The sequence below is a fragment of the Prinia subflava genome, chromosome 32, assembly GCF_021018805.1.
Source record: "Prinia subflava isolate CZ2003 ecotype Zambia chromosome 32, Cam_Psub_1.2, whole genome shotgun sequence".
In the NCBI taxonomy this organism is placed as follows: Eukaryota; Metazoa; Chordata; class Aves; order Passeriformes; family Cisticolidae; genus Prinia; species Prinia subflava.
The window spans coordinates 367,616-378,566 of record NC_086278.1 but is presented as its reverse complement, the minus strand read 5'-3'; the positions used below and the strand labels follow the sequence as shown (position 1 = coordinate 378,566).

Genomic DNA, 10,951 nt, shown 5'->3' with positions numbered 1-10,951 from the left:
GACTCAGTGGGGACATGGAAACATTAAAAGGGATCTCTGCTGGGGACATGGGGCCCTTGAACGGGGACCCCAGTCAGGACGTGGCTGTGGGAACACAGGGGCATGGGGCCAGCAGCAGAGTGGCAGGGTGGGGGTGGCAGGTCCCGCAGTGTCCCCGTGGGTGTGACACACCTGTCCCTGTGTGCTGGCACAGTTCCAGTGGCCACATCCCACCTGCAGGGCCTTAAGAGGCCGATGGCTCAGCCCTGCCAGCACCGCCATGGCTCAGCTACTGTTCCTGCTCTCGGCCATGTCCCCCACCGTGGCCCTGGCACTGCAGCTGCTCCTTGTCCTGCTCGGGACCACCCCAGGTATGGCCCCTGCACCCCCACACCTGGGGGCAGCCCCAGAACTGAGTGTGCCTGTAGGGCTGGGCACCCCCAGAACTGGGTGTCCCCAAAGCTGGGTGCCCCCCTCAAGGACCCTGTGGTGAAGTGACGCCTGGTTGCTCCTGGGCAAGGGGGGAAGGGGGCCCTTGGGTGGGGGTCTGGACCCTTTTTGGGGTCTCAGAGTAGGATGGTATATAGGGGTGTGTCACGGGAGGGTTTCCCCCATGAGGGATGGGTGGGGGAAGGATGTGGTACCAGGTCCCTTCCACCCGGGTCCCCCCATGATGGCAGGAGTGGAGTTTTAGGGGTGGTGTGTATTTAGAGGAGGGTCACGGTGCCAGGCCCCCCCCAGATGAGGTATTGGAGTGGGAGGGGGTCATTGAGGGGGTCCTCCACACCTGGGAACACCAAAAGGGCTGGTGTTGGGATGGGGTGACTCGAGGGGGGTGTACTGGGGGGTCCTGGATTGCCAGGTCCCCCTGGCCAGGTGCTGACAGTGGCCACAGGTTTGGGGGCACCGGGGGGGGGCTGTGGGATGCCCCCCTCTGTCTGGTGCCAGGACTGGGTGACGGCGCTGCGCTGTGGGGCCCTGGGGCGCTGCCCCCACCTCACCCAGGGACATCCCGATGTGGTGAGAAATTCCCCTGTGTCCCCATCACCCCTCTAATGTCCCTTCACCCTTCCCTCTGCCCCTATGCCCTCTGTATGTCCCCAAAAGTCCAGAGGGGTCCCGGTAACTCCCACCATGGTCCCACACGTCCACATGCCTCCCCCTTGGCTCCTATGGAATGGTCCCATTCCTCCATATCCCCATGTCCCCATTCCCCCATGTCCCCCATCCTCATGTCTCCGTGTCCCATCTTCCAACATCTCTGTGCCACAACATCCCCATGTCCTTATTCTGCCCGTGTCCCTGTCCTCCCCTGTTGTCATTCCCCAATGTCCCACATCCCTGGGTCCCTGTGTCCCCATGTCCCACATGCACCCGCTGTCCCCTCCTGCAGGACGTCTGTGCTGTGTGCCAGCAGCTCGTCAGCTTCTTCCACCAGGTCTCCAACCAATCAGCCACAGAGGTGCCTGCAGGGATGGGGGGACAGGTGCCACTGTGGGTGTCACTGTGGGGGCCATGGGCACCGGTGCCACGGGGTGTCAGCAAGTGGGTGGGTGCCAGCAAGTGCCACACAGGGAAGTGCCACTGGGAGTGCCACTGCAGGTGCCATGGTCACAGATGGTGCCATGGCCATGGTGGTGAGTGCCACTGTGGGTGCTGGGATGGTGGGTGAAGTGGTGGCAGACATCAGCAGGTGCCACGGTGGTGAGGTGACAGGATAGATGCCATCATGTGTGCCATGGTCACAGGTGCCATGCCAGCCATGGGCACCAGTGGTTCAGTGGTGACTGGTGTGGCTGGGGTGTGGTGGTGATGGTGGTGAGGATGGCAGTGGTGGGTGTCTCTGTGGGTGTCACTGCGGGGTGTCACTGTCATGCCCTGGTGCGGGTGGTGCCAGATCAGGTGGTGGGCATTCTGTGCCCACGTCCCCCTGTCGTGGTAATCCAGTGCCAAGCCCCGGTTCTGGCGCTTGTTGATCACCTCCTCTGGCAGATCCAGCACCTCGTGAGTGGCAGTGGGGGCACATAGCAAGGGGGTTTGGGGACACTGTAGCCCCCAGGGACATGAGGGCTACTGGAGGCAGTGGGCACACCACGGCATCCAGGGGCACCCCGAGGTGCTGGGGCTTAGGGACATCCACATCAACCTGTGCTGGCCCGCAGAAACCCTGGCAGCTCTGCGCCACGCTGAACCTGTGTCGAGGAGAGCCCGGGGCCGCCCCGGCCGCGCCCGCCCTTGAGGCTCCCGGCACTCACCTGCAGGTATGGGGCCACGGGGACAGCGGGGCTGGGTGACGGTGTCCCTGTGGACACAGGGGGGCACAGCAGTGTCCCCAGCACCGGCTGCCGTGTGCCCAGCAGGGTGTCCCCGTCCCGCAGGGCTCCGGCGGGGCCGCGCTGTCCCCGGAGGCGCTGCCGCTGCCGCTGCCGCTGTGCTGGCTGTGCCGCACGCTGGTGGCGCGGGCCGAGGCCGCTGTCCCCGTGGGCTCAGTGGCCGCGGCGGTGGCCGGGCTGTGCCGGGCGCTGCCGCTGCCGGTGGCCGGGGCGTGCCAGTGCCTGGCCGAGCGCTACGCGGCCCTGGCCCTCGAGGGGCTGCTGGGGCGCCTGGGCCCCCGCCTGCTCTGCCGCCTGCTCCTCGCCTGCCGCAGCGGGGACAACTGGGACAACGAGGACGTGGGGACGGTGCCACCGCCCTGGGTGCTGGAGGCCATCGTGGTGCGGCTGGCGGAGTGTGTCAGTGACGAGGTGAGGAGGGACAGGAATACGAGGGGGACACGAAGAGGATGGCTGGGGAGGATGGTCCCCAGGAGGTGACAGGGCACCCCAGGGTTACACAACACTGAGGGGACACGTCCAGAGTGCCACAGCCCCAAAGGACACATCCCTGAGTGTCACAGTCCCCAGCAGCCATGCTAGGGACACAAATGCTGGCGCAGCCCCAAGGAGACACATCCTGGGTGTCACAGTCCCATCACCTCTGGGGACACAATGACCCCAGTCAGTGCCACTCTCCCTCAAGAGGACAGTGCCAGAGTCCACAAGGCACAGCCCTGGAGAGGGGCTTTGGCGGGCCCTGGGGGTGTCCCCAGTCTTGGGGGGACCCCCTCATCCGTGTCCCCACCACAGGACTCCAAAGGTGGCCATGTCCCTGTGCTGTCCCTCCCCCTGGGCCCCTGTGCCCTGGGTCCCATCTTCTGGTGCTCAGGCCCGAAGGCTGCCCAGCGCTGCCAGGTCAGTGGGGACACTGGGGACATGGGGACGTGGGCACTGCGACCCCCTGCACCCCCCACTGACGCCTCCGCCCCTTGCAGGCCCTGCAGCACTGCCAGGAGCACGTCTGGCTGTAGGGGGGCACCAGGACCCCCCCGCACGGCCCAATAAAGCTTGGATGCAGCTCTGCCTCAGTGTTTTCGGGTGTTTCAGGGTGTGATGGGCGCTGGGGCGTCATGGGGTGCTGGGAGATGTCACAGGAAGCAGCAGAAACCACAAACTCCTCAAAACCCAAAGAAGAGAAAAGGTGAAAATGAGTTACAAAAATAGTGGGACATTTACTGGGACACACACACACCTACACAGGGGACTGGGAGTGTGCCCAGGTGGGTTCTGGGTGCTCCCAGGGGTGTCTGGGTGTTCCCCTGGGGTGCTCTGGGTGGCCCCAGGGAGGATGGAGATGTCCTCAGATGGGCCATGGGTGTGCCTGCAAAGTCTCTGATGTCCACAAAGGAGCTTGGGGTGCTCCCTAAGAGGTCTCAGGTGGCTGGAGATACCCCTGAGGAGGAGCTGGGGGTGTCCCCAAGGGGGTTTCTGGGTGTCCTCAAGGATCTCAGGCACCTTGTTGGTTTGTCTCATCTTCCTCACGTCGCTTCCAGATCTGCAGGAGAGCAGGAAGGGCTTGAGAAGGGGCACAGGAGACACTCTGGGGGTATAAGGGGATGTCCAGGGAGTGTCATGGGACATTCTGGGGGTAACATCGCCCCCCTGCCCCCCCTCACCTGGATGTAGGCCTCAGACAGGGTGATCATCTGGGGCAGAATGTCGGTCACCTGCAGGTCCTGCAGCTCGTACCACTTCCCTGTGCCCTGCCAGGACCCGGGAGGGGATGGGGTGATTTGGGGGGTCCCTGTGGCCCCCCAGCCCCCGAGGAGGGGATACTCACATGGTGCAGCACGTGGATGCGGTAGGAGCCCTCCGAGGGCTTCCCATCATGCACGATGTTGGCAATGAGGTCGTAGGTGGTGTGGGTGTGCGCGGCTTGCACCTCCTCCGACAGGTATTCCCGCAGATCCACGTTCCTGGGGACCCCCCGCACCCTCAGGGGTGCACTGGCCACGGGGGACCCCCACAGCTCTCACAGACACCTCCAAGGTGCTTCCAGGTCCCTCTTGGACTGTTGCAATCCCCCCCACACGTCTACAACACGCCTTAGATATCTACATCCCCCTCTGAACTGCCCGACACCCCCAGATGCCCAGAAATGCCCCCCAGGTGCCTTCAAATCCCCTTTTCGTGCCTACAAACTACTCAAAGCCCTCCTGGATGCCTACAAATCCCCCCCAGATGCCCACAAACCACCCTAGATACCTTCAGATACCTGGACACTTCAAATCCCCTGGCTCAGGTGCTTCTAAAGCCCCTCTAGATGTTTCCAGAGCTTCACAGATGTTTACAACCCCCTCCAGATGCCCTCACACCCCCAGATACCCCCAATCTCCTCTTAGATGCTTTTAACCCTCTCCACAAGCTCCCAGCCCCCAAAGCCCCCTCCTCCTGGCTCACGTGATCGGGAAGTTGACGATGGTGGGGTTCTTCTCCACAAAGAAGTTGTTCTTGGTGAAGCGCTTGATGCAGAAGATGAGGTAGGGGGGCAGGCGTGTCAGCTGGAAACGCTTCAGGAAGTTCTCCTTGTAGGTCTTGTACTCCTTCTCAGTGCTGCCATTGAACTTGGCCAGGATGCTGAACAGGGGCACCTGGGGGATGATGAGCTGCTCCTTCTCGTCCTTGTAGAGCGGTGCCGTGGGCAGGTCCAGGGTCAGGTACAGGAACGTGGACTCCACCATGCGCTCCTGGTACTCGCTGTTCTGCAGCAGCTGTGCCTTCTCCTCTGCTGGCTGCACGGCACCCACAGCACAGCCCCATTGGACCCATCAGCCCCACTGCATCCACCAGCCCATACTGGATCCAAAATCCCCCACTGGACCCTACCACCACTCATTTGACCTTATCACCCCCACTGGACCCTAATACACCTTTGTTGTACCCAAAGACCTCCCCACCATACCCGAAGACCCTAACCTGAACCCCACCATACCCTAACCCAAACACCCCCCACCCCTCATGTGACCTCATCACACTCATTTAACCCAACCCCCTCCCTGTCAGATCCCGGACACTTCTGATCCCCTGGCCCAGGTGCTCCATGATACCCAACCACCTCCTCCACCACCTCCATTACACCCAACACCCCCCATCATTTCCAAACAGCCCCCACCAGACCCCACCACCCCCCACCTGACCCCAACATTCACCCACTGGACCATGACACCCTTTTTTTTTTGACCCTGCCATTCCCATTCTACCCCAACTCCCTTAGTTCCCCAACTCCTGCCACTGGATCCCCTTGGACACTGGCACCCCACACTGCACCCCACCACCCATCACCACCCACCATACCCTGACAACCCTCATTGCACTCCAGTGTCCCCCACTGCACCCCAACACCCCCATTCTCCCCAGTCCCACCAGGTCAGGGTGTGGCAGCTTCTTGGTGAAGATGCGCATGGAGCCCTGGAACACGTCGGTGACAATGGCTGGGGGGACAGCAGGGGCTTAGCAGGGGGGACAATGGCAGGGGGACAGCGGCCCCCGAGGGCCCCCCCAGAACCTCCCCTCACTCACTCTTCTTCTTCCTCTTGGTGCCGCCCAGTGCTGCGTGCAGTGCATTCAGGAACCAGGACAGGAACTCCACCCCATCCCCTGGAACAGCAGAGCTGGAGCTGAGCCCAGATCCTGATCTGCTTCTTGAATCCAGAGGCCCCAGACCCAGTGCCACCTTCCAAACCCAGCCCTGCACCCCTAAATCCAGAGCCCCCAAACCCAGCCCTGCACCCTCAAATCCAGGTCCAGCTCTTCCCCTCAAACCCAGCTCTGACCCCAGCCCTGTCCTCCCACACCCCACCCTGCTTGGTGATCTGGAAGTTCTTCTTGCTGCAGAGCACCACGGCCTGGAGCATCTCATGGGGTGACACATGTGCCTTAAAATTCCGGGGGTTCCAGAGCTTCCTCATGAGCTCCCCAAAGCGCTGCACCAGCAGGAACATGATGTCCCCGGGTGGGCGCTGGATGCACCGGTAGTTCTCCTCCTCCAGGAAGTAATTCCGCAGGGGCGGCACATTAGACAAAGCCTGGGGGCAGAGTAGGGGGGACTCAGCCCCAGCACCCCCAGAGGGGTGATCTGGGAGGGGTTTGGGACAGTTATGCAAACTCTGTACTGCCATGGGTGTGAACCCTGCAGAAAATCTCAGAAGAGTCTGAGCTGGAAAGGATCCAGGGTGCGGCTGATCCCTGTCAGCCCTACAGAGGGGCTATGGGGAGGGTTACAGGGGGCTTTTACCCTAAAAGGTCACCTGCACTCTGCAGGTGTAATGCCTGTAGAAGAAAAGGTCTCACGACCTCTAGAGAGGGATTTTAGGAGGATTTCAGAGGGGATTCAGCCCAAAATGAAGGTAGCATCCCCCCAGTGCATATGCTGTGGGAAAAGAGGTGGGACTCATCCCTGAGACCCCCAGAGCAGGATTTAGGGAGGGTTTCACCCCAGAATGAAGCCTGAACACCCTCACAGTGTACAGCCTACAGGAGAAAAGGTGCAATTCCTCCCCATCCCACAGTGATGTTTTGGCAGGGTTTCACCCCAAAAGGAAGCCTTTAACCCTGGCGTCACCTGGAGCACAGCGTTGGCATAGTCATTGGCCTTGATGTTGTTGAGCCCCACAATGCCAGGCAGGTACGTGGTGCCATCATAGGCCCGGGACAGCTTGGCCTGTTTGTCCAGGTGGGCGATGTGCTGAGCTGTAAAGGTGGGCTTGAGCACGTACTGTGGGACGAGAGAAACCTCAGCACAGGCTGATCCCAACCTGAACACCTCAGAGACAGGCTGATCCCAACCTGAACAACCCAGAGCTGGGGGGATCCCAATCCAAACTCCTCAGGGCTGGGGGAGATCCAAGCCCAATCCCTCAGAACTGGGGACCCCAAACATGCCCCCAAACATGCCCCAGAGCTGGGGTACCCCTGAAGGAACCCCGCACCGTGATGTCCTCGAGAGAGGAGTCGATGATCTCGTAGTTGTCGGGCAGGCAGTAGAACTTGAGTGTGTGCAGGTTGAGGAACACGTGGTGGCTCAGCTGCACACTGTGGATGTAGGCGTGGGACTTCAGCCCGCGGCCTGCGGGGACAGCACCGTCAGGGGGACACAGGGCATCAGGGGTGGGCACAGAGCAGCCACGGGAAGAGGAAGGGGGCACAGAAAAGAACCCCTGTGCACATACAGGGGGGTTGTGCCCACTGGAGGGTCCCCGAGTTTCGCCAGCAACAACCCTGTCCTTTGGTGTCCCCATTGTGTCCCTCCCCAGGCATCCTCTTTGTACCCCTTGACAGCACCCTGTCCCTGGCTGTTCCCCATCACCTTATCAGGCACAATCCCTGTCCCTGGGTGTCTCCACAGCCTTCGGGTACCCCAGCAACATCCCATATCCCTTGTGCTCCACCCCAGTCCCTGGGTGTCCCCCTCATCACCACCCCTGTCCCCTGGTGTTCCCTCACAACAGCACTGGGGTGTCCCCCATGATCCCCCCCACCGGCAGCATCCCGGTCCTTATGTGTGTGACCCAGGGCAGCACATCAATCCTGGCTGTCCCCTGGGTGCCCTCCAGCAGCCTCTGGGTGTTCCCCACATCTCTGTGCCCCCCAGCAGCCCCGGGGGGGCTCACCCTGGAAGTACTTCCCACACACGAGGCAGGCATAGACGTTGATGTGGGACAGGGAGATGGAGCAGAGCTTCTCGAAGTCGAAATCCAGGACACTCCTGGGAGGAGGAAGCAATGTCACAGGGATGTGGGAGATCTGTGGGGAACCCCAGGGACAGGGGGACCCTAAAACACCCCCATCACCCACTTGTTGATGGTGTCCAGGTAGGGGCAGTGCCGGCTGCGCTGGTCCTCGGGGTCGAAGCGCCCGTAGCGCACTGAGGGGGCAGGAGAGTGTTAACAAGGGGGGCACAAGGACCCCAAAAGCACGAAGATGACATCCCCTCCAGCCCCCTCTCCATTACACCTCCTCGGGGCTAAGCCCCAGTGCCCCCCAGTGTCTCCAAACTCTGCCCAGAGCTGAGCTCAGGACACCCAGTATCAGCCCTGGTGACGCCCCCACCCCAGAATCCCCTCAGATACCCCTCCTCTCATTCCAGAATCCCCGTCCCCATTTCCCATCTCTCTCCTCCCGGTTCTCCCCACAGCCCAGTGTGTCCCTCCTCACACAGCCCCTCTCCCCCTCAGCTCACAGGACACTCCACCTCCTCTGCACACCCGGTGTCCTCGGGGACATCACCCTGCTCGCTCCCCACCCGCCCCGGGGCCCCAGACACCCACTGTCCCTTCACACCCCCAGTGCCCGATCCCACCGACCTGATGCCTCCGCCATAGCCTGGTGTGTCCCCGCACCTACCCCGGTACTCTCCTACTGCAGTTCCCCCCTCCCCATCCCGGTGTCCGTTCCCTCCTCCCGGTCCCCCGTGTCCTCTCAGCCCTTTGGTCCCATCCGTTTCTCCCGATCCCCACCGGCAGGCTCGGGCTCAGGGTCGGAGTCTCCATCCGGCTCCCGTTCCCGCTTCACACGGACGGGCGCGGCGGGGGCGGCGGTGCCGGAGCCCCCCGAGACGCCGGTGCCGGTGCCTGGTTCCCTCTTGACGCGCGCGAGATCCACCGGCAGTGCCTCCGCCGCCTCTCGCCGCGCGCGCTCCCGCTCCGCGTCCCGCCGACCCCGCGGCCGCTCGGCATCGGCGTCGCGGCGGCTGCGGGAGGAGCTGCGGGCGGAGGAGGCGGCCGAGGCCTCGCGGGGGTCCCGGGGGTCGCGGTCCCGCCTCCCGCGGCTCGACATGGCGGCTGCGCGGGCAATGTGCGCATGCGCCGCGCAGGGACGGGGTCAAGCCGCCTACGTGCCTTTGCGCATGCGCAACCGTCGGGGGGGCGGGAAAGAGGTGCTTCCGCACATGCGCACTGCCGCGCCCCCTGCCGGCGCTCGCGCCGCGCCCGCGGGGCTCTTAAAGGCGCCGCGTCCCGGTACCGACCCCCGCCCCGGTACCGGGATGGAGTCGGCGGCTACAACGGCGGCCCCGGGCTGGCGGTGCCGGCCGGGGGGACGGCTGGACATGAGCCACGGCTTCGTGCGGCACATCCGCCGCAACCAGCTCGCCAGGTACAGATACCGACCCGAACCCCCCGGCCACCCTCGGGGACCCTCGTCCCCGGGCCGGTTAGGCCCCATTGCTCCTCGGTCCCTCCCCCACCCTGTAACTCCGCTGCCTCGCCGGTAACGCGAGCCCTGGGGTCCCCAGGGACGCGTACGACCGCGCAGTGCGGCAGGCGCGGGGCCGGGCGCGGACGCGGCTGACTGCGGCGCCGGCGCGGCCCCGGCGGCCCGACCAGCAGGTGTACCGGCCCCACCGGAGCGGCGGTGAGCGGCACCGGCAGCGCGGGGACACCGGGGCGCGGAGGGGCGGCCCGATATGTGGCTGCGGAAGGGGGAGGGAAGCACCGGCATCGGGGGATGTGGGGGATCCTGAGGGTGAGACGGGGACGCGTTCAGGGCTGGGGGACCCAAGAGATGGGTGGGGAAAGGGCGACCCCCAGGATGGGCTGGGACTGGGGAGGGTACCGGGCGTGGGGGTACCCCCTGGGTGCGGGGAGACGGAGGGTGGGGATGGGGGCACCCGGGGGAGCGGGCCTGGGGCGCCCCGCAGGCCCCCTGAGGATGCGGGTGCCGCAGGGGGCCCCGAGGGCGACGCCGGCGCGGGGCCCCCTCCCGACACCCGCGAGGCCTCCCCGGAGCCCGCACGCGGGCCGCGGCTCTTCTGCCTCGAGTACGAGGGGGACGACGGGCGGGTCACGGCCGTCATCGTGCACCAGGTGCGACCCCGGGGCGCCGGGGGCTGGGGCGGAGGGCGGGTGCTGCTGTGGGGCTGGGGGTGCTGGGGCTGCGGTGGGTGGGGGTCTGTGGGGCAGAGAGTCCTGTCCCGGGTATGGGGGTGCGGTGGGTGAGGGTTCTGTGGGGCTGGGGGTGCCGGGGCTGCCGTGGGTGGGGGTTCTGTGCGGCAGACAACGCTGCCCCGGGTATGAGGGTGCAGTGGGTGCCTGTCGGATCGGGGGGAGCCCTCGGGGCCGGGGGTGCTGCCATGGCATGGGGGTACCACAGGTCTCAGCTGCCATGGGGTGCTGTTGGTGGGGGTCCCACGGGACAGGAGACCGCTCAGAGGCCCAGTGGGTCCCACAGGGCTGGGGCTCTGTAGGGGGCTGTGCGCAGGGGCGCCGTGGGGCAGTGGGGGCTCCGTGGGGCAGTGGGGGTGCCCTGACAGACCCGGTGGGTGACGTGGGTGCCGCAGGGGGACAGCGCCGAGGAGGTGACACGCCGGGTGTGCGCCCGGAGCCCGCTGGAGCCCCCCCTGCGCAGGGCCCTGTGCCAGCGCGTGCAGGACGAGCTCAGCAAGCGCCGGGGCACCGGGTGACGCTACCATCCCCGTCCCCTGGACACTGCCACCCCCCTGGGACCGGTGCTACCCTGGGGACTGGTGCCATCCCCCTGGTGTCAATAAAGGTGCTGCGAGGCTCTGGTGTCTTTCACTGCTCGGGGAAACTGAGGCACGAGGATGTGATGGGAGTAAGTGGTGTGGCTCCTGGGTCCCCAAGTGTCAGCCCAGGCCAGGG

At 64.6% G+C, this 10,951-nt stretch overlaps 3 protein-coding genes across 5 annotated transcripts; 2 read left to right on the top strand and 1 right to left on the bottom strand.

The window, feature by feature from the left end:
* The first annotated feature begins 199 nt into the window (after nucleotides 1-199).
* Nucleotides 200-3,377, top strand: SFTPB (surfactant protein B). 3 transcript variants are annotated; one of them, XM_063420664.1, is made up of 7 exons: nucleotides 200-350; nucleotides 875-999; nucleotides 1,373-1,441; nucleotides 2,142-2,240; nucleotides 2,358-2,723; nucleotides 3,105-3,209; nucleotides 3,290-3,377. In XM_063420664.1, the coding sequence occupies exons 1-7, from the start codon at nucleotides 260-262 to the stop codon at nucleotides 3,323-3,325; spliced, it is 891 nt and encodes a 296-aa protein (XP_063276734.1). In that variant the 5' UTR covers nucleotides 200-259; the 3' UTR covers nucleotides 3,326-3,377. The 3 variants fall into 3 exon arrangements, with proteins under 3 accessions (XP_063276734.1, XP_063276733.1, XP_063276732.1); XM_063420663.1 differs by having other exon boundaries at nucleotides 2,340-2,723; XM_063420662.1 differs by having other exon boundaries at nucleotides 2,316-2,723.
* A 125-nt stretch (nucleotides 3,378-3,502) lies between these two features.
* On the bottom strand, nucleotides 3,503-9,128 carry USP39 (ubiquitin specific peptidase 39). Its single transcript, XM_063420620.1, has 12 exons — nucleotides 8,810-9,128; nucleotides 8,148-8,217; nucleotides 7,964-8,058; nucleotides 7,283-7,419; nucleotides 6,916-7,068; nucleotides 6,154-6,379; nucleotides 5,874-5,951; nucleotides 5,718-5,785; nucleotides 4,755-5,086; nucleotides 4,135-4,270; nucleotides 3,971-4,057; nucleotides 3,503-3,849 (listed from the first exon to the last, which is right to left on the bottom strand). The coding sequence occupies exons 1-12, from the start codon at nucleotides 9,126-9,128 to the stop codon at nucleotides 3,802-3,804; spliced, it is 1,749 nt and encodes a 582-aa protein (XP_063276690.1). The 3' UTR covers nucleotides 3,503-3,801.
* C32H2orf68 (chromosome 32 C2orf68 homolog) lies at nucleotides 9,127-10,853 on the top strand. Its single transcript, XM_063420668.1, has 4 exons — nucleotides 9,127-9,446; nucleotides 9,586-9,704; nucleotides 10,017-10,156; nucleotides 10,630-10,853. Exons 1-4 carry the CDS (start codon nucleotides 9,127-9,129, stop codon nucleotides 10,750-10,752), a joined length of 702 nt encoding a protein of 233 aa, XP_063276738.1. The 3' UTR covers nucleotides 10,753-10,853.
* Nucleotides 10,854-10,951: the final 98 nt, after the last annotated feature.